Below are 27,059 nucleotides of genomic sequence, written 5' to 3'. Positions count from 1 at the left end.
GCTTTCTAATAACAAACTCCAGCAAACTCTGTGCTGGGGTGATGGTGTGAATGCTCACAGAAAGGGCTTTCAGTGCCCTCTCTGGCACAAGTGCTATAGGTTTGCCACCATGGGGCTAGGCAATGGGGGTTAAGTGACTTGCCCAGAGTCACATAGCTAGGAAGTGTCTGGAGTCCAATTTGAACCCAGGACCTCTCATCTCTGTAGGCCTAGCTCTCAATTCCTGAGCCACCCTAGCTTCCACCTAGCTGACCCCACATCCTTCATTTTTGAGGAGGAACAAAGACTCCATGGGGTTATGTCTTGACTTATGCATGAACTGAATTTAAGAGGCAAAATTAGACAAAGTCATCAGCCTCACTCCCTTCCAGAGTCATTGAAACACAGGGATAAGACAAAAATAAAGGAAACTGGGTGATGGCTCAGGATGCAATGGATGACCTTGGCATCTTTGATATCTGACCAAGCTCTATATGCTCTGAAGTGCTCCTTTGGAACTTCTGAGTCCTTGAAGACCCTGCACGTATTAGTGCATTGAAAATATTAAGATTCCATCTCCCCAATCAAGCAAAGAAGGTAGAAGTGGAAATGAGAATAAAGATGACCAAAAGAAAGGGAAATGGTCCTAGATTTAGTTCCCTACTAATCAGGGTGCTGTGATCCTTCTCACTAGATGCAGCATGTCAGGGTGCAGAGCCCAAGCTTCAATGCAGAGATGCCTCTTTTCCAGACAGTCCAGGTAAGAAATTGAAAGGATGTGATAGAGAGTGAGTGCTCTGAAGGGCTTCTAGAGCTTTTGGTGTATCTGAGCTTTTATAAGGTTTGGCCAGGGGAGCTCCAAGGTCTCTGCCTGAGGTCCCTGGGTTTTCAGAAGCAACTATTCCGAGTAGTCACAGCTCACAAGAGTCTTCTCAAGCATTCTTTGAAGGTACCCCATTTCCCATGTTTCTTTCTCTAGTTTCCTTTACTCATTCTTGTTTCCCAACCTTTCCAGTTCCCTAAATCCCTTCAAGAAATCTTTATTTTGTCCAGAGATGTTGCCTTCCACTGAGGGATGAAGGAGTGGTTGGAATAGAAGATGCTCGAATTATGTCTTACTTCTTTTCCCGGTTTTGCTTCCAGAGCCCCTACCTCCTTCCTCGAGGTTCCAGCCCAGAGCCTCTCTGTAAAGCCCTTCTTAAGTGAGCTAGAACTTTGATCTTTACCTCTGGGCTGGAGATAAGACTTGAACCTGCAGTTCCCTAGAGTGGACACAAGGGGCCCTTGCTCTTCTGAGTCTAGAGGCTTCTCCACACCCTAGCTTCCTTCCAATCACTACATAACATCCCTTACACTCATAATCTCCCCAGTCTTTTTCCACGCTTGCAACAAGAGAGTGATCTTCAGATAGGGAATAATATTGTGACGATACAGAGGAACTCCCGCCAGTGCCGATGATAGGTTCTACCCAGCTGAACTGGTAATGAGTCAAGTTAACAAATGTTTATTAAGAGCCTACTAATTAATGTGCCAGGTACTAGGAATAAAAATGGACAATAAAGATGTCCTTCTGGCCCTCTGTCTGCTCACTGTGCTGCCCGATCTGGTCAAGGGGGTTGGAGAGGAAGGGTTGAGAACCAGGGAGGGACATGGAGGGATGGGAAGTGGGTGAACTTGTGGGGAGAATAGTATGAAGAAAGGGGCACTGGGAAGCAAGCAGTGAAGTGGATGTGGGAAGAAGAAGCCTTTGGTGTGACCAGGCAGCAACATCCCACCATTCAGGCAGTCCCTGGGACAACAACCCTCCATACTCCAGTGTTTTGTTTGGATGGTGGGATCTGGAAGGTGGGGGTAGAGGGAAGCTTGGGGAAAAAAAAGAGGAACAGAAAAGGGGTTGGGGGCATTGTAAGAAGCATAATTCCCTTTGTGGAGGGCAGGAAGTGGAGGGTAGTGCTGGGGGCCCTAGGGCCTGTGGGGGTGGGTAGAGTGGCACCAGGTCAACTCCCAGCTGGTGACAGGAAGGAATCCAGGAGGCCTGATGCCCCAGCCCCCCTCTAATGGCTCCTCTTATCTGAGGGAGGAGCTCTTCCTCTGAAGTGGTAAGACCGGGACCCCACCCTGATACCTCCAGGGACCAGAGGAAGGGAGAGAAAGAGGAGGGGAAGGGGTCCTTTTATGTATAGGTCCTTGAGACAAAAGAACTAGAGTGGGGGGAGGGGTCTAAAAGGCTTGGACTGGGACACTTAGGAGACCCCTCGGTGGGAATTTTTAGACCCCAGGCCCTTCTGGCTTCCTTCCCATCCTCTTAGTCTCCTGAGGTCCCTTCCTCATACCAGTGTTCCTCTCCAAGTCGTGAGAGTCACTGTGACTCTCAGCTGCTCTCTTTTTACAGGGTATCCCAAAAGTCTTGGAGCAATTTTCATCCTTAAAAGCTTCCGTTCTTTTAGTTACACTCAATGGTATAATGATGCGGGACAGTTCTGAAGGATTTATAATAAAGAATTCTATCCACCTCCAGAGAAAAAACTGTTGGAGTAGGGATGCTGATCAAAGCAAGAGCATTCTATTTTTTTTTTTACTTTAGTTTATTTGGGTTTTATTTTGGGGGTTTGGTTTTATGTGAGTATATTTTCTTACAACAGTGACCAATATGGAAATAAGTTTTGTGTGATCTATATGTAAAAACAACCCAAATCAAGTTGCTAACCATTACCCAGGAGGGAAGGAGGGAGACAATTTGGATCTAATAATTTCGGGAAATGTATGTTGAAAATTGTTATTACATGTGATTGAGAAAAAATACCGTACTTAAAAAAAAAAAGCTTGAAGTCTTTTGGGAGAACTTGTATATAAACTGCTGTCTCCGCAGAGCTGTATTAGATGCAGACTCATTTTATACATAATATGCATTTACAGTCTTCTGCAGTCACCACTCCCTCCCCAGAGTCCCTTAGCCTTGCGCACAGACAGGAGCATCAATAATTCAGCTACAGCCACAAGTGCCAAGAGGTAGGGATGGGATAGAGTTGGGGAGGGGATAATTGGCCTTTCCATACTTGAAACTAAAACTCCGAATCCTATGCAAATCTTAAATCCAACTTGGACTCAAGACCCCAATCCCTCTCCAGATTCTCACGCAGACTCTGAATCTCGTTGTCCAGCCCAAGATCTTGGCTCCCACCCCAGCTCCACCCCAGCAGCTACTTCAGCTGCCCCTCATCTCCCCCTACTAAGAGAACGGAAGGGGGAAGGGGACAGGAGAGGAGGAGATGGCTGCGTGTTAGGGGTAACAATTCAGAGGTATATGGGAGCGGGGTGGAAGAAGAGTGAGACTCGGAGACTGGGAGGGGCTCAGTTGTCCAGCCGGGGAAGTGGGAGGCGGCTGTGGCGCCGGGAAAAGCTTGTCGCCCCTACCATCCCAGTTTCACTCTCCCTGGTGTAGAACTCCCTGGGTCAGTTCCCAGGTCTTCTCTCGGGGCCTCAGCACCTCCCACAGTAGGGGCACCACACAGTGAGTATCTGAGATGAGTGGGAGGGGAAAATCGGAGGCCACCTCCCTTTTGGCCCCACTTTCATACCCTTTTCCTTGGAACCCCATTCTCTATTCTCCTCTCAAAGCAGATAATGGCTTGACGTCGTGGACACTTCAGGTCGCTTGATAGAACCCTAAAAGGGAGAGGGGGAGGAGAAGCTCAAGAGGGAAGGAAGAAGAAAGGGACCAAGGAACGGAAAACCTGAGACTAGGAGAAGGGCAGGATTGAGGTGAGAAGAGATGAGGGACTGCAGAGGAGGAGTCAGGATTGACTTGAGAACAGAAAGGGAAAATAGAGAAACAGGTTTGGAAAGAGGAGAGACGGGATCAAAAAGGGTCTAGGCTGAGGATAAGCTGGAGAAGAGGAGCTAGAATTGAAAATCATTGGGAGTGCTGGAGAAAAGCTGGAAAAGAGAACAGTTGGGTTGAGAATCAAAGAAAAGTGAGCAAAGAGCAGTTAGAGATTTGGGGTGCGGGGAAGTCTCTCTCTCTGGAGGAAGTAAACTGTCAATTTATTCCCTCCTCCCCTTCCTCAGCTGCCAGCTGTTCTTCGGAGCCCGATTGTGACTTTGGGCTGGTGAGGGCAGGTGGTGAGGGTGAAGAGATCATGCCCCGCCTCTTCAGCCCCAGGCCTCCCCCCAGCGAAGATCTCTTCTACGAGACTTATTACAGCCTGAGCCAGCAGTACCCCCTGTTATTACTGCTGCTGGCCATCGTACTTTCCACGCTTCTCGCTCTGCTTGCAGTCACTTGGGCCAGCGGTCGGGTGAGGAGGAACCCCTTTGCCCAGATAAGAGATCGAACTCCAGGTTTTCTCTCCTTCCAGCCTCCGGTAGAGGCAAAGGGGCTGGGAATCCAGCGCATTATCTGGTGGTTGGGTGTAGTTAAATAAGAGGAAGAAAATTTGAGTCTGGGTTTAGGATCCTGCCAATAATTAGCCAGCATTCTGGACCTCAGTTTTGCATTCTGTAAAATGTTGGGGTTTGATAACTATGAATCTAATCTACAGGATCAGTCTTTTTCCAGGTTTTGCATTTTTCCAGGAGGGGAATTCCACCCTCGCCCCCTGGGAAATCCATTTCCTGGTTTTCTTTCCCTCTTAAGAAACTCAAAGGGGCAGTTGTACCCACTGCAGGTCTTAGAGGACAAATTTATCCTATGATTTTCCTTGCACACAGTCCCCAAGCCCATCCCAACACCATTCCAAAGAAACAACCGTCTTGCATCTCCAACCCCATTTCCAGGAAAATACTAATCTCTTACCCCATTTCTTTTCCCTCCAACTAGTTTGAAGCAAATTGGGTTGAGAGCAGAATCAGTTGATAAACATGCTGGGATTGAAAAAAAAAAAAGGACAAATGACATGTCCTGCTATAGCTCACAGTCTAAGTGGGGAGAAAACTTGAAAACAACTAAGTACAAATTATATACAGGATAAATTGGAGAAAATCAACATAGGGAAAGCACTAGGAGCTGGAAGAGAACCTTGTTTACTCCCCCAAGCCTTATAAAGAAAATGAAGAGTGAAGTTGTCCTTTGTCCAAGGCTACTCATTAAGTGATAGAAATCATACTAGAATCTGCAGTCCTCTGACAACTAGATCTCTTTCCAATATGCTGTATCAATGTAATATAGCAGAAAGAGCAATTGCTTTTGGAGTTGGATTACCCAGGTCTTGACAGCTCAAGGTAAGTCTTCACTACTTTTCATGACTTGGGCAAGCAAATCACTTAATCTTCTAGGGCCTTGACTTCCTCATCTGTAAAATATTAGGATTGGACAATATGTCTTCTGAGTCCCATTGCAGCTCTAAATATATGGTTTATCACCTAGATTTTAGACTGGGAAGCTTTGAGAGTGGAGGGAAAGGGAGAAAGAATGACAAGATTTTAGAGCAGATGAGAGTCCAAAGAGAGCTCAGACAGGTTCATTAGAACTTTGGAAAAGGTCCACCAGTTAGCAACCTCACCAGCCATGCCTGGTGTTTGCTCTAAGCAAGCTCCAAGACTGACCAAAGGCCTGCTTAGGCGCCTGTTTAGGAGTTAAGAGGAAGATGGAAAGAAAGGAAACAAGTAAGGACTTCAGGAAAATCTGTATTTAAAATAAGATGCAACACTCAAAGCTATCCAGCCTGCTTTTTAATTCCGTGTACCTTTTCGACCTCGACTGCAGCCCTTTCTTATCTTCCCTGATTCCTTGCATGCCCTCTTCCCGTTAGGTTTTTGTTCTCCAATCTAGACCATCCACAGGTCTAAGGCCCTGTTATGTCCTCACAGGCGCTGGACTCAGACCCAGCCTTCCTGGCCGGGGTGTTGGGCGCATTCGGAGGCTTTGCACTTTTGCTCTGCCTGGCTTCGCGCGAGCAGCGTCTGCAGCGCTGGACCCGCCCGGTATCGGCTCTCGTATGGGCCGCCCTACTGGCCCTGGGCCACAGCTTCCTGTTCACCGGAGGTGTGGTCAGCGCCTGGGACCAGGTCAGAGGGGAGTGAGTCTTTACCAGGGAGGGAAAGCTGGGGAACAATGCTAAATCAGGACGTCAAGTGGGGTGGTAGGAAGAAAGGTTGAAGTTAAATCACTGAGGCAGGGAGAAATAGCTCCGGGTGGTGAGAGAGAATAGGTCTGTTGGCGGAGCTGGGGTTCTATGGAAGTATCGGAACATCTGGAGACATCCTTTCTCTCTTCTCTTTCTCAGGTGTCTTTCTTCCTCTTTATCATCTTCACTGTGTACACCATGCTGCCTTTGGGTATGCGGGATGCAGCTGCAGCCGGTCTGGTCTCTTCTTTATCCCACCTCCTAGTCCTTGGGCTGTACCTTGGATCTCAATCTGTCTCCCGGCCCCCGCTTCTCCCTCAGGTGAGAGCCATTAGAACCATCGAAAGTTCAGGGCTCTGGACAGCTCCCCAGGCTAGGGAACAGGTTCCCTAGGATTTGGCTGATGTTGCTCCATCTCAGGCTATTCCCAGCCTTTGACCCTGCTCCGCACTCTGATTCCCTTATTTCACGGTAGTTGGCTGCCAACGCGGTGCTGTTCTTGTGCGGGAATGCGGCAGGAGCCTATCACAAGGCGCTAATGGAGCGCGCGCTTCGGGACACGTTCCGGGAGGCTCTGAGCTCCCTGCACTCTAGGAGGCGGCTGGATTCTGAGAAGAGACACCAGGTCAGATCTTGCTGCCTAGAACCAGGGACCCGGAACTGGGAGGGATAAGTCAATGTTGAGATAGGAGGACTAGGGTCCAGGGAATTAGGGCCGATTGATTACTTACTACTGAATATGTTCAGGGAAAAATAGATGGAAAGAGCCCTGCTTTTGGCGTCAGGAGACTTGGATTGGAATGAAGTTTCTGACGCTGAAGCTTTAGGCAAGTCACTCTCTGAGCCTCTTAACAGTTATAAAACGGGAATAATACTACCTTAAAAAGCAAGCCCACAGGCTCCTTGGAAGTCTCAATAAGAGAGTTTTTGAAAACCCTGGCAGCTAGGTGATGCAGCAGATAGAGCTCTGGGATTAGTCAGGAAGACCTGAGTTCAAGTCCAGCCTTGGACACTTTTAGTGCGACTTAGGGTCACTGTGTGGTCTTGGGCAAATCACTTAATCTTGTTTGTCCCAGTTTTCTCATCTGTAAAATGAGCCGGAGAGGGAAATGACAAACCACTACAGTATCTTTGCCAAGAAAGCCTCAAATAGGGTCACAAAGAGTAGGACACATTTTTTGAACAATTAGAAAACAAAAAACCCTTAAAGTGCCAAATGAATGCCAGATGTCATTATTACCCAGATGAGATAACGTATTTGGCAGGTAAGCGGAGTTGGAGGGATAGTATTTGGCAAGGATGATATCCAAAGATCCAGAAATTTAGTAAGGAGAACAGTGCACGTTACTCATTCAAATCAACCAGTATTTATACAGTGCCTGCTCTGTGACTGGCGATGTGCTAGATGCTGAGGGAGGATACGAAGGGGGAGGGGGGGAAATTAAATGGTCCTTAATTCAAAGAACTTGCTTACATTCTAGGAACATCTCCTGCTATCCATCCTGCCGGCTTACCTAGCCAGGGAAATGAAGGCTGAGATCATGGCTCGGCTCCAGGCTGGGCAAGGTCCCCGGCCTGAGGGCACCAACAATTTTCACAGTTTATATGTAAAGAGACATCAGGGTGTCAGGTAGGGGTGGAGAGAGAGAGAGAGAGAGAGAGAGAGAGAGAGAGAGAGAGAGAGAGAGAGAGAGAGAGAGAGAGAGAGAGAGAGAGAGAGAGAGATGAATGATGGGATAATGGAATGATGGGGATGATGGCTGGGGTGAGGGGAAGGAGTGGAAACAGGTAACAAGGGAAAGGAGGGGAGGGACCTCCTGCACTTTGTTCTCCAGGATTGTGTGGTTCTAATTTCTATTCCCCACCCCTCTACCTCAGTGTGCTGTACGCAGACATTGTTGGCTTCACTCGACTGGCCAGCGAATGCTCCCCGAAGGAACTGGTGCTTATGCTGAACGAACTCTTTGGCAAGTTTGATCAGATCGCCAAGGTCAGAGCTGACTCCCGCCTTAGAAAAAGACCCCTTAACCTTGTGAAAGGTTCTCAGCCATTTCCAGGTCCCAAGACGTTCACTCCCTCAGAAACTTCCAATTCTGAGAGACTTCCCGATACCTGAGCACCGCAGCCCCGTCCCCACCCCCCCACACACACACTCCGAGTCATCCCTACTCTTCAATCCACTTACCCTAACGTTCCTGTCCCTCCGAACCCTTGTCATGTGTCCGTTCTCCCTTTCCCCCCTTCTTGCTTTCCCAGGAACACGAGTGCATGCGGATTAAGATTCTGGGAGACTGTTACTATTGCGTTTCTGGTCTGCCACTTTCTCTGCCGGACCACGCACTCAACTGCGTGCGCATGGGGCTGGACATGTGCCGTGCTATCCGGTCAGAGCCTGGGAGACACCGTGGGGCGGACCGAAAAAAACCCGGAAAGAACTGGAATCCCAGAGATCTGGGGGCCGGGAGATCAATGAGGGAAACTGGGTGGGCGGGGAGCGTAGGGTTTAGCCTAAATTGAAGAAGCCCATCTGCCGGTCCTGGTTTCTGCAGAATGGGAGATTATGCCTCAGGGAGTGGATCTGAGTTCAGATAAACCCTGGGTTTAGCCTGCCCACTTTCTGCCCTTTCTCAGGAAGCTGAGGGCTGCCACGGGAGTGGACATCAACATGCGTGTGGGTGTGCACTCGGGCAGCGTGCTCTGCGGTGTCATCGGTCTTCAGAAGTGGCAATACGACGTCTGGTCCCATGATGTCACCCTGGCTAACCACATGGAGGCCGGTGGAGTGCCAGGGTGAGTAGGTCTGCCCCATTCTAGGGACCCAGACACAGGCTGAGACTCACAGGAGCAACAGGAACAGGGTTGTGCCTCGAACGTTTTAAGTTATGGGCAACTCTCTGCCCTCACTGGCCGGGACCTTCCCCCACCCCCACCAATATATTCACTCTAATGGACCTAGCCTGAAGCCAAACCTGCTATCTATGTTTGTATATGTATACATATGTGTATAGAGTGTACCTATATAGCCTATGTGCACATGTATGTAGTATGTATGAAAATGTATATAGTATAAGCATGTGGATATATGTATATCCCACAGCTGAAGCAGAGTGATTGGGGAAAGGGGTTTCTTACTAGGCCGAAGGAACTACGGTGTTGGGGTGGTGATGAATGGCAGATAGGGTAAATCTAGACCTGGGCACAGAGTTCCTAATCCAAACACAAATACCTTGAATATAGCAGATGCTCAGTAAATATGTGTGGAAAGAACACTTCAGGTGGAAGTTGATTGAGATGATTTGTAAAATGAGGGAGTTGGCCTAGATGGCTTTTGAGGTCCTTTCCAGAGCTAGATTTATGCCACTATGACCTCCTAGGGCTTTTCCAACTCTAAGATTCTATGACTTTTGCAGTGGATGAATAAGAAGGCTGGGGCTACTGACACTCCATTTTCCCTTCTTCTCCTCCCTCCCAAGTCGAGTGCACATCACTGGGGCAACCCTGGCCCTGCTGGGAGGGGCTTATGCTGTGGAGGATGCAGCTCCAGGGCATCGGGACCCATATCTCCGAGAGCTTGGGGAACCCACCTACCTGGTCATTGACCCAAGGGTGAGACCCCACCCCTACCCTAGCTATCAACACAGCTGATAACCTAGACTAATTGAACCCCTGAAAAGAAAAGAGTCCTGAATTTGGAATTAAATAACCTAGAAAAAATTCCAGTTTTCCTTACTAACACTATGGTTTGGAGCAAGTTACTTCTTGTAAGCTTTTAGCTTTCTCATTGGTAAAATGGAGATCTCATTCCCGGATGACTTCTAAGTTCCCTTCTAGTTCTAAGACTTTATGATTTTTCCAAATACCACTGGACCCAATTAGGCCCTTTCTCTTGACTCCCTCAGAGGTACATTGCCAGAGTCTGAAATAGAATGGAGAAAAGACTTAAGAGAATTAGGTTCCTTCCATTCCCTGAGGAATTTGAGTTGGGGGATGGCAAAATGGTGGAGGGAGTCATGCCATCAGCCCACCTTCCTTTGAAATTACCCAGGCAGAGGAGAAAGAAGAAGAGGAAGTAACTGCAGGGGGACCACTGTCCCCTCCTGAGGGACCCAAGATGCGTCCATCACTTCTGATGACCCGATACTTGGAGTCCTGGGGTGCAGCCAAGCCTTTTGCCCACCTCGGCCACCTGGACAGTCCTGTGCCCACCTCACCCCCTCTTCTGGTATGTCTATTCCTTTATCTGGGCACCTCAGTCTCTGCCTGGGATAGATTCCTCCATTGTTACCCTTGGAACATACATTCCTTCTCTCAGTACTGTCCATCTATATACCCCAATGCCTTCAGGTATACCTCCCCCACACCTCTCAGGTGGACTTTCCTCCCTATTATAACCCTTGATGTCTTCTAATACTCCCAGAGTTTTCTCTCTAGCTGGGTTAGACAGTGTATTAACTCAGACTTTAAACTGCTCTTCTAGGAAAAAAGTGAAGTTCACTGCTTTCTACCTATTCTCAAACAGGTTTAGCCTCCCTACCTGACTGGGCTCCACAGGCATAATCTCAATTCACTCTTCAGCTCTGTTTCTTCCCCTAATTGGAATATTCCTATCTCCAGACCAGACAGATATACAGAGATACAGAGATAGATACCACTGTTTGTCTGGGTCACCAATTCCAGTATTACACACCCCTTCCTATCAGGAAATGGTTCTGTTTAATTCAAATACAATCTGTTAGAGCTTTAAAAAAAAAAAGCTTATTCAGTCTTTCTTGAGAAGGTGATTTTCCAATTTAAAACAGTAACTTTTTTTTTGCTAGTCAGCTAATAAACATTTATTAACTGACTACTATGTGCCAGGCATTTTGCTAAACTCTAAGGATACAAAAAGAGGCAGAAGACAGTCCTTGAACTCAAGGAATTTATAATCCAATGGGGTAGCTAAGTGCCTCAGTGGATAGAGAACCAGGGCTGAAGACAGGGAGGTCAGCTTTCTCATTTGTAAAATGAAGATCTTATTCCAGATAACCTTTGAATTCCCTTCCAGCTCCAAAATTATATATGATTTTTCTAGACAGCACCAGACCCAATTAAGCCCTATCTCTAAGTCCATCAGAAGTACATTGTCAGAGTTTGAAATAGAAAGGAGAAAAGACTTAAGTGAACTAGGCTATTGGGTCTGACTTTACATACTTCCTAGCTGTATGATCTTGGGCAAGTCACTTAACCCTAATTGCCTACCTCTTCTGCCTTGGAATCCACACAGAGTATAGATCCTAAGACAAAAGGTAAGGGTTGAGGAAAAAAAACAACCAATCTAATGTTCAGTCTACTAGTGATAAGCCATTTCATATGTATCCAGGTAGATCTTGGAAAACAGAATTATTAACTGTATATTTTTTCCCTAAACTTATCTTTTCTCTCCCTCTCCTTTCTCCCTTTCCCACACTAAAAATAAATAAACAAACAAACAAACAAACAAATAAATAAATAAATAAGAGGGCACCTAGGTGGCTCAGTGAATTGAGAGCCAGGTCCAGAGATGGGAGGTCCTGCGTTCAGATTTTTTTTTTTAATTATATTTTATTTGATCATTTCCAAGCATTATTCATTAAAGACAGATCATTTTCTTTTCCTCCCTCCCACCCCCCCCACCCCCCATAGCCGACTCGTAAATCCACTGGGCATTACATGTTTTCTTGATTTGAACCCATTGCTATGTTGATAATATTTGCATTAGAGTGTTCATTTAGAGTCTCTCCTCTGTCATGTCCCCTCAACCGCTGTAGTCAGGCAGTTGCTTTTCCTCGGTGTTTCCACTCCCATAGTTTATCCTTTGCTTATGAATAGTGTTTTTTTCTCCTAGATCTCTGCAGATTGTTCAGGGACATTACACCGCCACTAATGGAGAAGTCCATTACGTTCGATTATACCACAGTGTATTAGTCTCTGTGTACAATGTTCTCCTGGTTCTGCTCCTCTCACTCTGCATCACTTCCTGGAGGTTGTTCCAGTCTCCATGGAACTCCTCCACTTTATTATTCCTTTTAGCACAATAGTATTCCATCATCAACATATACCACAATTTGTTCAGCCATTCCCCAATTGATGGACATCCCCTCGTTTTCCAGTTTTGGGCCACCACAAAGAGCGCAGCTATGAATATTTTTGTACAAGTCTTTTTCTCCATTATCTCTTTGGGGTACAGACCCAGCAGTGCTATGGCTGGATCAAAGGGTAGATATTCTTTTGTCGCCCTTTGGGCATAGTTCCAAATTGCCCTCCAGAATGATTGGATCAGTTCACAACTCCACCAGCAATGAATTAATGTCCCTACTTTGCCACATCCCCTCCAGCATTCATTACTTTCCTTTGCTGTTATGTTAGCCAATCTGCTAGGTGTGAGGTGATACCTCAGAGTTGTTTTTATTTGCATCTCTCTGATTATGAGATTTAGAACACTTCTTCATGTGCTTATTAATAGTATTGATTTCTTTATCTGAGAACTGCCTATCCATGTCCCTTGCCCATTTATCAATTGGAGAATGGCTTGATTTTTTGTACAATTGATTTAGCTCTTTATAAATATGAGTAATTAAACCTTTGTCAGAGGTTTCTATGAAGATTTTTTCCCAATTTGTTGTTTCCCTTCTGATTTTAGTTACATTGGTTTTGTTTGTACAAAAGCTTTTTAGTTTGATGTAGTCAAAATTATTTATTTTACATTTTGTGATTCTTTCTATATCTTGCTTGGTTTTAAAGCCTTTCCCCTCCCAAAGGTCTGACATGTATACTATTCTGTGTTTACCCAATTTACTTATGGTTTCCTTCTTTATGTTTAAGTCACTCACCCATTTTGAATTTATCTTGGTGTAGGGTGTGAGGTGTTGATCTATTCCTAGTCTCTCCCATACTGTCTTCCAATTTTCCCAGCAGTTTTTATCGAATAGTGGATTTTTGTCCCAAAAGCTGGGATCTTTGGATTTATCGTATACTGTCTTGCTGAGGTCGCTTTTCCCCAGTCTATTCCACTGATCTTCCTTTCTGTTTCTTAGCCAGTACCAAATTGTTTTGATGACTGCTGCTTTGTAATATAGTTTAAGGTCAGGGACTGCAAGGCCCTCATTATATGTGTTTTTTTTTTCATTATTTCCCTGGATATCCTTGATCTTTTGTTCTTCCAAATGAACTTTGTTATGGTTTTTTCTAAATCAGTGAAGAAGTATTTTGGTAGTTCAATGGGTATGGCACTAAATAGATAAATAAGTTTGGGTAGGATGGTCATTTTTATTATATTGGCTTGTCCTATCCATGAGCAGTTAATGTTTTTCCAATTGCTCAACTCTAGTTTTAGTTGTGTGGAGAGTGTTTTGTAGTTGGGTTCATATAGTTCCTGTGTTTGTCTTGGGAGGTAGATTCCTAGTTATTTTATTTTGTCTAAGGTAATTTTGAATGGGATTTCTCTTTCTAGTTCTTGCTGCTGAGCTGTGTTGGAGATATATAGAAAAGCTGATGATTTATGTGGGTTTATTTTGTATCCTGCAACTTTGCTAAAGTTGTTGATTATTTCAATTAGCTTTTTGGTTGAATCTCTAGGATTCTTTAAGTAGACCATCATGTCATCTGCAAAGAATGATAACTTGGTCTCCTCCTTGCCTATTTTGATGCCTTCAATTTCTTTTTCTTCTCTAATTGCTACTGCTAGTGTTTCTAGTACAATGTCAAATAGTAGAGGTGATAATGGGCATCCTTGTTTCACTCCTTATCTTATTGGGAATGCATCTAGTTTATCTCCATTGCAGATGATATTAGCTGATGGTTTTAGATATATACTGTTTATTATTTTTAGGAATGACCCTTCTATTCCTATGCTTTCTAGTGTTTTTAATAGGAATGGTTGTTGTATTTTATCAAAGGCTTTTTCTGCGTCTATTGAGATAATTATGTGGTTCTTGCTGGTTTGCTTGTTGATGTGGTCAATTATGTGAATGGTTTTCCTAATGTTGAACCAGCCCTGCATCCCTGGTATGAATCCTACTTGATCATGGTGAATGATCCTTCTGATCACTTGCTGGGGTCTTCTGCGTTCAGATTTGACCTCAGATACTTACTAGCTATATGACCCTGGTCAAATAAATCACTTAATCCCCATTGCCTAGCCTTTACCTCTCTTCTGTCTTGAAACCAATATATAGTATTGATCCTAAGACAGAAGTTAAGAGTTTTTAAATTAATTAATACAAAACTATTTTAATAAATATTCATGGCCAAACAAAACAAATTCTCACATTGGCTAGGTCCAAAAAATATATGTCTCAATGTGAATCCTTAGACTATCACCCCTTGTCTGGAGGGAGGTAGCAAGTTTCATGGTGTGTTGCAATCATGGTTAGTCACTGTGTTGGTCAGTTTACTCATCCTTTTTTTTTTTAAATAAAGAACAAGGTTTCATGAAATCAATTTCCTCACGCCCCCCCCCCCTTTTTTTAAATAAAAAAACGAGAGTTCTAAGAGTAGTGTGCTCAGCAGTAATGTCCTAGGTTTGATACAATCTACTTCAGTTCCTCTTCTCTTGCCACCACCAGAGGCCAGGCGTAGATTCTTATCAATTCTTTCTTTTGTCTTCAATCTGTCTTTGAGATCCATCTTCTTTAGTTAGAATTATTTTGTTTAGGACTTATCCCTCCTACAGTCTAACCTCCCTCTTATTCTCTTTTCTTTTCACTCTTGTTTCCCAGGGGAATGAAATGTATTTCTACTCACAGTTGGTTGGCACATTTTCCCTCTTTTGACCAGCTTAGATAAAAGTTGATTAAAAAGTCACCTGTTCCCCTAACCTCTTCCTTGTTTTGAACAGTCTTTTACTTGTTCACACAAATTATGAGATAATTTCCCCCACCCTCCGACTTCCTTTCCCCCCCTTCTAGTGGGTCTTTCCATCCCACCCCCACCCTTTCCTTTCTTCTTTTAAGAACATCAAAATATAAATAAAAACCACTCCCATGCTCCTTATCTCATTGGACTCCCTCTATGGTCCCTAAAGATGATAGAGTTTGGAAGGAACACATGTATCTCCTCCCCATATTAGAATGTAAATGGTTCATCCTTGTGTAGTCAGTTAGGACTGCTCACTCCAATTGACCTTTTTACATTTCCCTTAAAACATGTTTTTCAAAGTTTCTGTGCAGTTCTATCTACTCTTTTCATCAAGAATATCTGGAAATTATCTATTTCATTAAAAATTTAATTTTTCTCATGTAGAATTATATTCCAGTTTACTGGATAAGTTATTCTAGGTTGTCAGTCATCTTTTGCCTCTTGGAATACTGTAATCTAAGCTCTCTGCTTCTTTAGGAGTGCTAAATCTCATGTGCTCCTGACTGTGGTTCATTAGCACTTGAACTCTTTTTGGCTTCTTGCAGTATTTTTTATTTGACCTAGAGAGTCTGGATTTTGGTTATAATGTACCTGGGAGTTTTTACATGGGGGTTTCTTTTAAGAGATAACTGACCAATGGTTTTTATTTTCACTTTGTTCTCTGTTTCTAAGATATCTGTGTAAATTTCTTTCATTAGTTCTTGAAATATATCTAGGCTCTCTTTTTTGGTCATGGCTTTCAGATAGTTCAATGATTCTTAAATTCTCGCTCCTTAATCTGTTTTATGGGTCCATAGTTATTAATATATATTTTATGTTTTCTTCTGGGGGGTTTTTCCCCTCCAGTCTTTTAAGTTTGTTTCAATATTGTCTTGTGGACTCTTGTCTCATGGAGTCATTTAGTTTATTCTAAATTTCAAGGAAGTTGTTGTTTGTTTAAAATTTTGTACCTCTTGCCAAAGCTGTTCATTCTCTTTACAATTATTTTCTCAATAACTAACATTTCTTTTACATTTTTTCTTTAGTGGTTTCATTCCTTTTTCAGTTGTTTCCTCTAGTACTCTTTTCATTTAGGAAATAATGTTTAACCCTCAAAAGAACTCTTGCCTTATTTATTTCTTTCAGGAATTCTAATTGAGTTCATGCCCAAAATGTGTTTTTTCTTTGCTTGTAGATATTTTGGCACTATATTCTTCTTCTGGGTTTCTATCTTGAACATTCTTGTTACTATAACAACTCTTTTTCATAGTATTCTTTTTGTTTGCTTGTGAATTTTTCCAACTTTACTTCCTGACTTTAGACTTTATATTAGGGCTGGGCTCTGCCACCCTTTGGAAGGAATGACTTGGCAGGATTTGGTCCTTTTTTGATATTCTTTTGGTAGTCCCAGGTAGTCATCAGAGACCACATGTGGTTTGGGGTAAAAAAGTCTGTTTTTTTGCTGTAACTGGGGGAAGGGAAGGATTAGAGGTATTATAGTAATAATAATGTATTTGGGTATATGTTTTGGGATTTTGGTTTTATACGACTATCACTTACAAAAATGAACAATATGGAAATATGTTCTATGTGATAATACACATATAACCCAGAATGAATTGCTTGACAGCTCTGGGAGGGGGGAGGGAAGGAGGGAGAGAGACAATTTGGATCATATAAGTTCATAAAACTTATGTGGAAATTTGTTATTACATGTAATTAGTAAAAAATAAAATTTCACATTTATACAATTAAGTATTCTAAAATGTTTTCATGATAGTGCCACCAAATGATCATCACCATCATATAAATGAGTAGTCAGGCTCAGAGAGGTTCTGACTTGTCCAAGGTCATACATCTAGTGAGTATCATAGTGAAGATCTGAACCCAAGTCTCTTGTGTACAGAATTAGAGCTCTTTTTAAAATCCCAGGAATGTGAGCCTTGTTCTTTTTCTTAGTAAAAGCTGGTGGAGCCATATCTTCCTCAACTAGCTGCCTCCTAGACTGTAATCCTAGCTACAAGTAGCTGTAGTGTCAAAACAAAGTGGGTCAGGGTGATTAGCTTAATTTGCCATATTCTAGAATATCATCAACACTTGTATTATCCCCTTCAGACATCTCCTATTCTAGATTCAATTTCCACTGTCCCCTCAAACTTTTAAAAAAGTATTTCATGCTTTAAAAAAATTATTTTATTATAGCATAAGTGCTTAGAAATGTAATGATTTAAATCCTGTATACTTAACACATTTTTTTCAATAAGTACTCACCATATATTCCCAATAGTAATACTATTAATGGCCATCCTATTCCATTAAAACAGCATATTGAATGGGGAAATACAGACAGAAAGATAAATAGATAGATTTTTTAAAGTAGCAAGATGTTAGAGTAATTTTACCATTCCTCTTTCACAGTATTAATTTAGTGCCTGAGTTTTCATTCAAAACACTACTATACAACAGTCAATTATGTTAAAATAAATGTGGTATATTATAACAAATATTCTTTGGGTTTTTTCCTTTTTTATTCTCTTCCTTCCACTCTCTCCATCTTCTTAAGCAAATAAAAAAAATACATATATATATACATATATATAAAACCCTCAATACAAAACAAATCCCCACATTGGTCACATCTGAAAATATGTGTCTCTTTCTGTTTTTTAAGTTTGGTTACCTCTCTGTCAGGAGGCAAATTGCCTTTGGTGTCTTGGTTTATCATGGCATTGATCAAAGTTCTAAAATCTTTCACACTTGTTTTCCTTTTTAATTTTATCCTTGAATAAGTTGTTCTAGTACTGCTCACTTCACTCTGGATCAGCTTGTATAGGTCTTCCTGGTAGCTAGATGACTGCTAGACCTAGAGTCAGGGAGACTTGAATTCCAATTGGTCTCAAACACTTATTGTACGACTTTCAGTAAGTCCCTTAACCTCCATTTGCTATAGTTTCCTCCACTATAATAATGAGAGTACCTACTTCACAGGGTTATTGTGAAGACTAAATGAAATAATTTTTGTAAAAGCTGTTAGCACAGTGCCTGAAACATAGGAGGCACTATATAAATGTTTATTCTCTTCCTCCCTCCTTCTCTTTCCAGTTGCCTCTGAAAGTGTCCATTTCTTCATTTCTATGACACAATAACATTCCATTGCATTCATATACCACAATTTGCTTAGCCATTTCCCAACAGGAGGACATCCCCTTAGTTGCCATATTTAGCTACTATGAAAAGAACTCCTATATACATATAAGTACTTTTTCCTCTTTCTCTGATCTCTTCAGGGTATAAGCCAATTATTAGTGATATTGTAAGAGCAAAGAGCAGTTTAGTGATTTGGGGGATATAGTTCCCAATTCCTTTCTAGAATGGCTGAAACAATCCATAGCTACATCAGTAGTATATTAGTGAGACTGTTTTCTTGCAGCTACTCCAATATTTGTCATATTTCTCTTTTATCGTTTTTCTAGTTTGATGGATATGAGGTTGGAACCTCAAATTTTTTAAAATGTGCATTTCTTTTACTATTAATGATTTACACTGTTGTTGTTTTTTTTTAATATGGTTGCTGATAGCTTAGATTTTTTTCTTTGAAATATGCCTTTCAGATCCTTTGGCCATTTATCTATTCAAGAATGGTTCCTGGTCTTATCAATTTGAATTAGTTCCACATTTATCTTGAATATGAGACCTTTATCAGGGAAACTTACTATAAAAATATTTCTAGTTACCCATTTCCCTTCTAATTTTGACCACCTTAGATTTGTTCAAAATAAAAATAATTTTTTAAAAAAAGGTAATAAAGGACATTTCAATTGGAGGCATTAATGATTGTTTTTTAACTTGAAATTCACAGCTTATGTTGCTTCAAGATAACTGGGAGATATTTGCTAACAGAATTTCTTCATTCATTCTGTTTTTCTTCAACAGGAAAATGCCTTGGCCTCCCTGGGCCCACAGAGGAGTCTGGACCGGTGAGAAGAAGTCTAATACACTTAACTTGACTGACCTGGGGAGCTGGGATGAGGGCAGAGGTAGCTGAAAGTACAGGGAGTTGAAGCACATTTCCATTATCCTATGTCCTTACCATACAATAGCTCCATGTTAGCCCAGAGACATGAGAGTAACAAGACAGTTTCTCTGGTGATGGGCTGAGGTCTCCTCCCAACAGGACCCGAACCCCTCGGGGACTTGAGGATGAACTGGACACTGGGGATGAAAAGTTCTTTCAAGTCATCGAACAGCTCAATTCCCAGAAGTAAGTGGGAATCAGAACTTAGATCTCAGGAATCCTAGTATTGAGGGACCAGGGAATGAGGGACTGGGAGAGAATGGGAGTTGGTGGGATGGTGCACTTCTATATGTCTTTCATGAATGTGAGAAAGTGAGGCATCCCTGACTCTAGCTTAGAGAAAAAATGCAATTTCTATAATCAGCTCACATTTTTCTGTACCTCACACCTACCCACTTCCCCAGACAATGGAAACGATCTAAGGACTTCAGCCCACTGACCTTATACTTCAGAAAGAAAGAGATGGAGAAGGAGGTATGGGCAGATTGAATCTAAGGGAGAGGTGAAGGGGGATGCTGAAGGGATGACATAAAGACCCCTAAAGTACTTCCTGGCCAGTTGACCCAAAGTCCTTGCCATACCCAACCATGGATCAGTTAATCAACTGGTATTGATTAAGCACTTTCTATATGCTGACTACAGAAGACAGTTCTGGAATTGGGTTGGGAATGTTTTTTCAGGTATGTTTAATACTTTATATCTTGATACCACTTAATTATAACCTGAGTTGCAATTGTTCACATGGGCACATGCATGGGTGCACACACACACACACACACACACATGTGCACACACACATACACACAAACAATCCCTTTCCTGGTCAGAAGAAGTCTTTTTCTTTCCACCAATTTGTGTACCCAATGAGTCAGACATATTTCTTCTTGACCCAAGTTTCCCCTACAATAGAGGGGATATTCTGAAGATTGAATTGAAGATATGGTTAAAGTGAGAAGAAATACACTGTGAGTGACTCCAAGATGATGGACAACATTGATCCATTTGTCTCAGCCTTTACATCCAATCCCTTCTCTCTTAGTATCGACTCTCAGCTCTTCCTGCCTTCAAGTATTATGCAGCCTGTACCTTTCTGGTTTTCCTTTCCAACTTCACCATTCAGATGCTTGTGGCCAACAGGTGAGCTTCTACCTTTTCCCCAGTCTCCCTGGAGGAACTTGGGCATGAAAGGGAGATGTTTCTCTCCCATACTGAGGCATTGTAGGGAAAAGACCACTGAATCTAGATTCAGAAGAATTTGTACCATTAAATATATGACCCTGAGGAAGTTGAACTCTCCAAGCCTTAGTTTCTGTCTTCATCAAATGAGGTTGTTATGAAAGTGTTTTGTAATGGAAATTATTATTTTTATTGTTGATTCCCCTTACCATCTCTTCCCTCCTTCCACATTTTCATCCCCTCTTTTTCCTTTAGCTTTTTCATTCTCCAGGGAGATAGGTACCCAGAGATGGGAAACATGGCTAAAGTGGGAGTATAGAAATGGCCTTAGGAACTCATCATGATCATCATTCCTCACATTTCACACTTTCAAGAGCCTGGAAACATACTTTAATAAGACTTCATCAGGGTAGATCACAATCTCTCAAACATTTTACTAAGTCCTCTTGAGTTGCTTGGCCTGATAATGTCCCTACCTGATGATGATGAGTTTCTTTTAATGTAGCTGGCCTGGCCCTTAGGTACCAGATCACACTTGAAGCCTTTAAAACTTGATGAGATCTAGGAACAGCTAGGTGGCTCAATGGATAGAGAGACAGGCCTGGAAATGGGAGGTCTTGGGTTCAAATTTGGCTCAGACACTTCCCAGCTTACAGCTTAACCCCAAATGCCTAGCCCTTATCTCCCTTCTGCTTTGGAATGAATATTAAGTTGTGGTTCTAAGGCAGAAGGCAAAGGTTTAAAAAAACAAACTTGATGAGATCTGCCAGAGATACCCATCTTCAAGAACACAGTGTCCCTCCAACCACCATAATAATGTAATAATTGCTGCCATTTGTATAATGCTGAGGTTTGCAACATGTTTTACGATTATTACCTCATTTGATTCTCACAACAACTTTGGGTGGTGGGTGATATGATTATCCTCCTTTTACAAGTGAGAAAATTGAAGTAGTCAAAGGTTAACCAACTTGACCAGGATCACAAAGCTAGTAAGTATCTAAGGCTAGATTTGAACTCAGGTCATCCTGACTCCAAATTCAGGTACTCTGCATTCCAATATGTAGAATACAAACAATAACTTTCATTTCTATAGTTCTTTATGAAAACAAAGTGCTTCTACATATATTGTCTTATTTTCACAACACTTCCATCTAAAAAGTATTATACTCATTTGACAGATGAGGAAACTGAGGCTTAGAAAATTAAATTACCTAATATGTAGGACCCTCATTTCCTGACTTCTCCATTGGTAAGATGAGATGTCAGGAGTGGGCTCAGTAGGTTTAGCATTTATTTGTCTAAATGCCAAAAATGTATTTTTGGTGAAAGTGCTTCCCCATTACTTCTACTTTCTACATTTAGGCCAGCCCTAATTCATTTTGTACCCCAAGCCTTGGTTCCACAACTATTCCACCTAGTCCTCAGAGACTCATAATTTAGCAACACAAGATGAAGTTGTCCAGAATCCTCTTGCCAGGTAGAAAGCTCCACATGGACAGCCCATAAGGATGATTGCCCAGGAGAATTACATGAGTGATTTATTCCTCTCTCTGTTAGGCCCCCAGCTCTGGCTGTCACTTATGGCATCATCTTCATCCTCTTCTGCCTCCTCCTCTTCATCTGCTTCTCAGAGCACTTGACGGTAAGGGAAGACTAGGAAACCCTAGGGAAGATTATTACTATTTAGACTGTTCCAGTAACCTGGGTCAGCTGGTCTCTTTGTTTCAAATTTACCTGGGGTTTGGGGCTTTGCTTTATTTTGGGCACATCCAGTTCTCTTGGTTCATGGACTGGGAAAGGGCAGGAGAGGAGAATAATAAGAGAAGAAGAGTAGAGAGAAGAAAAGGTTGGTTGAAAAGAAAAATGACTGTAAAAACTGTTGAACTTAAGGCTCATTTTTATTTTCCTTTTCTTAAAAAAAAAAAAAGATTTAGACCAGGTGATGGAGCTCTGAATCTAGCTAAGGGAATCCTGTTCTGGTCCTACCAGACTAAACATCCTAAAGATATTCCAGAAACAAGCTCAAATCCTACCATTCAGGAAATAGGGTTGGGGCATAGATTATCTCAGGGGAGTAGGACCAAGACTTCCTATTTCTGTCCCCCAAAAATTTAAAAGTCAATTGAAGTGAGGAGTGGGAGGAGGGACTCAGAGAACCTGCTGGGACAATCCTAGTCAGAACCTTGCCTAAATACAGAGCCCCAGCCTCATATCCAACTCAGTTTTCCTCCATTCCTTCCCTCCCCAGAAATGTGTCCTGAAGGGTCCCAAGTTTCTGCACTGGCTGCCAGGCCTTTCAGGAACTATAGCCACAAGACCTGGTCTTCGAGTTGCTCTGGGCACCACCACCATCCTTATTGTCCTCACCATGGCCATCGTCAACCTGGTAAGCAGTCCTGAGCTGCTGGGTGAGGACAACTGACCCTAAAGTTGGGGTACAAAGAAAAAGAGGAAGCTGATTCCCTAAGGGTAGAAATGTAGTAGAAAACACCTAAATTCTAAAGAAGGGCAGAAGTAGCCAGTTGAGATTTTTAATTGGTATCTGGGAATTTGCTATTAGATCCTTAATTCTGCTACTCTTTCTCTCCAACCAAACCACCCTTCACCCCACAGGAAACTGTTTGATTAGGACTTGGCCTATTTTAGGAAATACAAGCTCATTACTCCAGGTCAATTAAGGGCCAATCCCAGCCCACTTTTGTGCTCAGGAAATTTTCTTGATCATCTCTCAGGCCCCTCTCCTCTAACAGTTCTTTCAGCCAATGTCAGAATGCTCCTTCTCAGCCTCCAATTCCTCTACTGCTGCTCTCAACATCTCCTGGGATATCCCTGGTTCCTTTCCTCTAATCAGTGTCCCGGTGAGTCTTTTGCCTGTCTCTACGCAACAACTACTGTCCCAGGCCCTGCTTTCGGACCTTCTGTCCTTGGGAAAAATATTTCTCTTTCCATAATCAAGACTGAAGAAATGAGGATCTGGTCACAAAGCTTCATCCAGGTTGGGAGGGCAGCTAGAGAAACCCTGACTTTTCTCAGTTCTCTGTTCATCTACAGAAATAGGAACTGGGAAAGGGAAGGAGAAGGGAGCGGGGAGAATGGTGACCTCAAAGACCAGAAAGGAATAGAATTTGAAAGGCATGTACACATTGAGGGGTGCCTCACTCACCTTGGCATGAGGGTCTGAAGAAGGGGCCTTGGAGGACATCTGGTGCCATGCCTCATTATAGATGAGGTGATCTCTCCCTTTGGACTGTGGCCCTGACCTCTTCCCCTGTCATTGACACCCCCATCTCCACCTATCTCTGTCTTCAGTACTCCATGCACTGTTGTGTGCTGGGCTTCCTCTCCTGTTCCCTCTTTCTGCATATGAACTTCGAATTGAAGCTGCTGTTGCTACTACTCTGGTTGTTGGCCTCCTGCAGCCTCTTCTTGCATTCCCATGCCTGGCTCTCTGACTGCCTTGTTGCCCATCTCTACCCAACTCCCAGTGCTCAAAGGTACCACTACTGAGTAGTGAGCCCAGAAGGTGGCCACACCATTCTGGAGGGTGGGGGGAAAGAGCATACTTGGGCTTGATGGATCTGTCCCTGGTGCTGATTCTGACAACTGGGAAAGAAGAGAAGAGGGTGGAGAGGAATTTGGAAAATGAGGAAGGCTCAGGCAAGAGGCATAGTGAGAAGTTCTAACCTGTGCCCTCCCCAGGCCTGGGGTTCTGAAGGAGCCCAAAGTGATGGGTGCCATCTCCTTCTTCGTCTTCTTCTTTACCCTTCTGGCGCTGGCTCGGCAGGTCAGTCTCTCAGTTCCAGGTCTCTGCATTCCCCAAATCCATGGGGGGAGGGGGATGACCTCAAACAGTTCTCTGAGGGTATCTCAGAATGGGTGAAGTTGGGTCTCCGTACCTATAACCTAGTATCCACCTTGTCTCTGGCTATACCCCTCACTTTTTCTCAATAATGTCCCTGTCCAATCTTCCATGTCCATATTCCTTCCCTAGGGTTGGTCCCAGGGCAAAATTTCAAAGAAGGTAGAATTTGTCTTCTGGGTAACTTCAATTCACCCTCTGTACCCTTTCCCTACTGTTGATTTCCTCTCTCCTCACCATCTTCAGGAGTCCAGTGTCCTTAAGCTCTTTCCTCTCTTCCCCAGACCAAAAAGGGAAAGATGTCATATCTATCACAATTCAATGTAAATTTAAATCCTTTTGTTACCTTTTCTGGGAGATACTCAAGCCCTAAGCCTTCCCTTTAATTGTGAAATGAAATTTTAAGCATCATGGAGAAAGGGTAAATATATTTTAGGGTTTGTGTGAGGGGGAAGCTCTTCCCAATGCCTCTGATCACAGATGAGACTACCTCCACTGTTTACCTTCTGTGGAAGGTCAACACTACCCTGGCCCCTGGATTCCCTGCATTGATGCCTCCCTTTCACCCACTCCCTATGGTGGTGAACTCCCAGAATGAATATTATTGCCGATTGGATTTCCTATGGAAAAAGAAGCTTCGGCAAGAGCGGGAGGAAACAGAGACCATGGAGAACCTGACTCGGCTGCTGCTGGAAAATGTACTACCTGCACATGTTGCCCCCCAGTTCATTGGTCAGAACCGGAGAAATGAGGTGACCTTGACCCCACAGAACTACCACCATAGAGCAACTTTTTTCCTGTTATGAGTTGCCCTTGCTCTTGACCTTTAACCCATAATCACAATGAAATGCACCCCAATCTTTAGCTTCCCAAAGCTACTTCACCAGGTTGACCTGTCTCCCTGCTTCAACCTATGCAAAAAGTTAATGGGCTGGGAGGATCCCTTGGAGTAGATAAACTGTGGGGAGAAACCATACCATATAGACAAGGAACTTGAGGTAAGCCTGTTCCTCACCTTTCTGACTCGTCTCCTCACCCAGGACCTCTACCACCAATCCTATGAATGTGTTTGTGTCCTCTTTGCTTCTGTCCCTGACTTCAAAGAGTTTTACTCTGAGTCCAACATCAACCGTGAGGGGCTAGAGTGTCTTCGGCTGCTCAATGAGATCATTGCTGACTTTGATGAGGTGAAAAAACTGCCCACCTTTGTGCTTCAAGTCCCATTCCCTAACATTTTCCATCAGCCCTCCTGAATCTTCCTGACCTTTATATACCCACTGTATCCTTCCAGTAGCCAGCAGTAGCCCCTACAGGACTCACTATTTGGAACATCTTTCTTCTCCCACAAGCACCCTCTTCATCCAGTTCTCATCATCAACCCAAGATCTCACTTCCTTTCCTTTGAATATCTGCTCTATCCCAGTCTCCCCTCCCAAAAGCTGGGACTTCAACTATAGGGGTGAGATAAGAACTGAGAGAGAGGAAGGGAGAGAGACAGAGACAGAGACAGAGATCTGGCTCCTAGGCAACACTGATACCTCCTCCCACAGCTACTCTCTAAACCCAAGTTCAGTGGTGTGGAAAAGATCAAAACCATTGGCAGCACATACATGGCAGCTACAGGGTTAAATGCCACCTCTGGACAGGACACGCAGCAGGTATTTCATCCTTTCCCCTCCCCATCTCCAGCAGTTTCTCCCATCTCTGGGAGACCTCCTGTGATCAACCCCTTTGAGTCATACCCCAAAGCTAAAACCTATTTCTATTCCCCAAGTGGTACATCCATGGAAAGTGCTCCTCCCACTTCCCTCATTAATATGTTTTATGTCTTTCCCCCCTCATTGGTGCATCCTAGGGAAAATTACCTTACCCCCACCACCCCATCCCTCCCTAGTGTATCTCATGGGTTGTTTCTGTTCCTTTGCTGCTTCATTCTGGTGGGTGGGACTTGTTGCCAGGACTCTGAAAGAAGTTGCAGCCACCTGGGCACAATGGTGGAGTTTGCAGTGGCCCTGGGGGCCAAACTGGACATCATCAACAAGCACTCATTCAACAACTTCCGCCTGCGTGTGGGTGAGGGTGCCATACTCCTTCCCCAAGCCCAAATAGAGGGTCCCTTTCACCATACACTCCCTCCCATCTCTCTCAGATCTCCTTAGGACTTCCCTAAGACATTCTTTTCTTACCAACAGCTCCCTACATGGGTTGTACTGGATGTAGGGGAGGGCCTCTCCAAGATGTCTTTAGACCAAGATGTCTAAAGGCCAATCCCTATTCCTCACCCTTCCCTCAAATTCAAAGGCATAACTATGCCCCTGGGACGATGACATCCTATCATCACAAGCAGGAAAAAAGTATATTTCCCCTACATAGTCCTGAGAAGTTTATATGTAGTCCTGTCAGCAACTATGATCCCTTTCCCAATATTTGATTGGGTAATTAAATAGTTTGTTGCTTTGGTTCATCTCTTAGTGACATTTTCTGCTGGAGAGTGAGCCTGACTAGTGTTTGGTTTGTAAATCAAACCCTTTCTCCACATCCGCTACCCAGCATTCAACTGCATTTCCCCTGGGGGCAAGAATTCCTCCCTACTGTTTCAGGGTTGAATCATGGACCAGTTGTAGCTGGGGTAATTGGAGCACAGAAACCACAATATGACATCTGGGGCAACACTGTGAATGTGGCAAGCAGAATGGAAAGCACAGGCGTTTTGGGCAAGATTCAGGTGAGGTGGGCAGGAGAAATGTGATGAGCCAACAACATGCAAAGGTCAGGGTGGAGACAACAGGAACAGGCCCCCAACCCACCCCCATCTCTTCTCATCTTTTCTAGGTAACTGAGGAAACAGCCCGGGTCCTACAGTCTTTGGGCTACACCTGCTATAGTAGAGGAGTAATCAAAGTAAAGGGCAAAGGGCAGCTCCGAACCTACTTCCTATCCACAGAATTGGCACGGACTGGGCCCCCTGGGGCCACACTTAGCTGAAATATGCCCCCTCCCTTCAATTCTTTCACTTCAAAAATGCTCAATAAAGCAACACTATTTCCTA

At 43.5% G+C, this 27,059-nt stretch overlaps 1 protein-coding gene across 5 annotated transcripts; it reads left to right on the top strand.

Moving 5' to 3' along the window:
• Nucleotides 1-2,211: 2,211 nt before the first annotated feature.
• On the top strand, nt 2,212-27,059 carry ADCY4 (adenylate cyclase 4). Of its 5 annotated transcripts, none has more exons than XM_056810127.1 (28): nt 2,228-2,988; nt 3,108-3,490; nt 3,601-3,741; nt 4,048-4,277; nt 5,788-5,985; nt 6,204-6,365; nt 6,520-6,669; nt 7,526-7,674; nt 7,923-8,034; nt 8,301-8,428; nt 8,676-8,834; nt 9,518-9,650; nt 10,090-10,266; nt 18,831-18,874; nt 19,072-19,158; nt 19,377-19,446; nt 20,012-20,109; nt 21,709-21,793; nt 22,400-22,537; nt 22,902-23,009; nt 23,461-23,645; nt 23,851-23,935; nt 24,604-24,762; nt 25,051-25,197; nt 25,561-25,668; nt 25,969-26,083; nt 26,611-26,735; nt 26,843-27,059. In XM_056810127.1, exons 4-28 carry the CDS (start codon nt 4,119-4,121, stop codon nt 26,993-26,995), a joined length of 3,234 nt encoding a protein of 1,077 aa, XP_056666105.1. In that variant the 5' UTR covers nt 2,228-2,988; nt 3,108-3,490; nt 3,601-3,741; nt 4,048-4,118; the 3' UTR covers nt 26,996-27,059. The 5 variants fall into 5 exon arrangements, with proteins under 5 accessions (XP_056666106.1, XP_056666107.1, XP_056666105.1 ...); XM_056810125.1 differs by having other exon boundaries at nt 3,598-3,741; XM_056810128.1 differs by lacking the exon at nt 26,843-27,059 and having other exon boundaries at nt 2,212-2,988; nt 3,598-3,741; nt 26,483-26,730.

The sequence above is a fragment of the Monodelphis domestica genome, chromosome 1, assembly GCF_027887165.1.
Source record: "Monodelphis domestica isolate mMonDom1 chromosome 1, mMonDom1.pri, whole genome shotgun sequence".
Lineage (NCBI taxonomy): Eukaryota > Metazoa > Chordata > Mammalia > Didelphimorphia > Didelphidae > Monodelphis > Monodelphis domestica.
Note: the sequence above shows the minus strand (reverse complement) of the source record. Positions and strands in the feature narration are given on the sequence as shown.

What these genes read in the sequence shown, in the direction of transcription:
- ADCY4 (XM_056810126.1), top strand. Translation starts at nt 4,119, where the DNA reads ATGCCCCGCCTCTTCAGCCCCAGGCCTCCCCCCAGCGAAGATCTCTTC. An exon ending in GCTTCTCAGAGCACTTGACG is followed by an intron (nt 21,794 to 22,399) that starts GTAAGGGAAGAC and finishes TTCCCTCCCCAG; the next exon opens with AAATGTGTCCTGAAGGGTCC. An exon ending in TCATTGCTGACTTTGATGAG is followed by an intron (nt 25,198 to 25,560) that starts GTGAAAAAACTG and finishes CTCCTCCCACAG; the next exon opens with CTACTCTCTAAACCCAAGTT.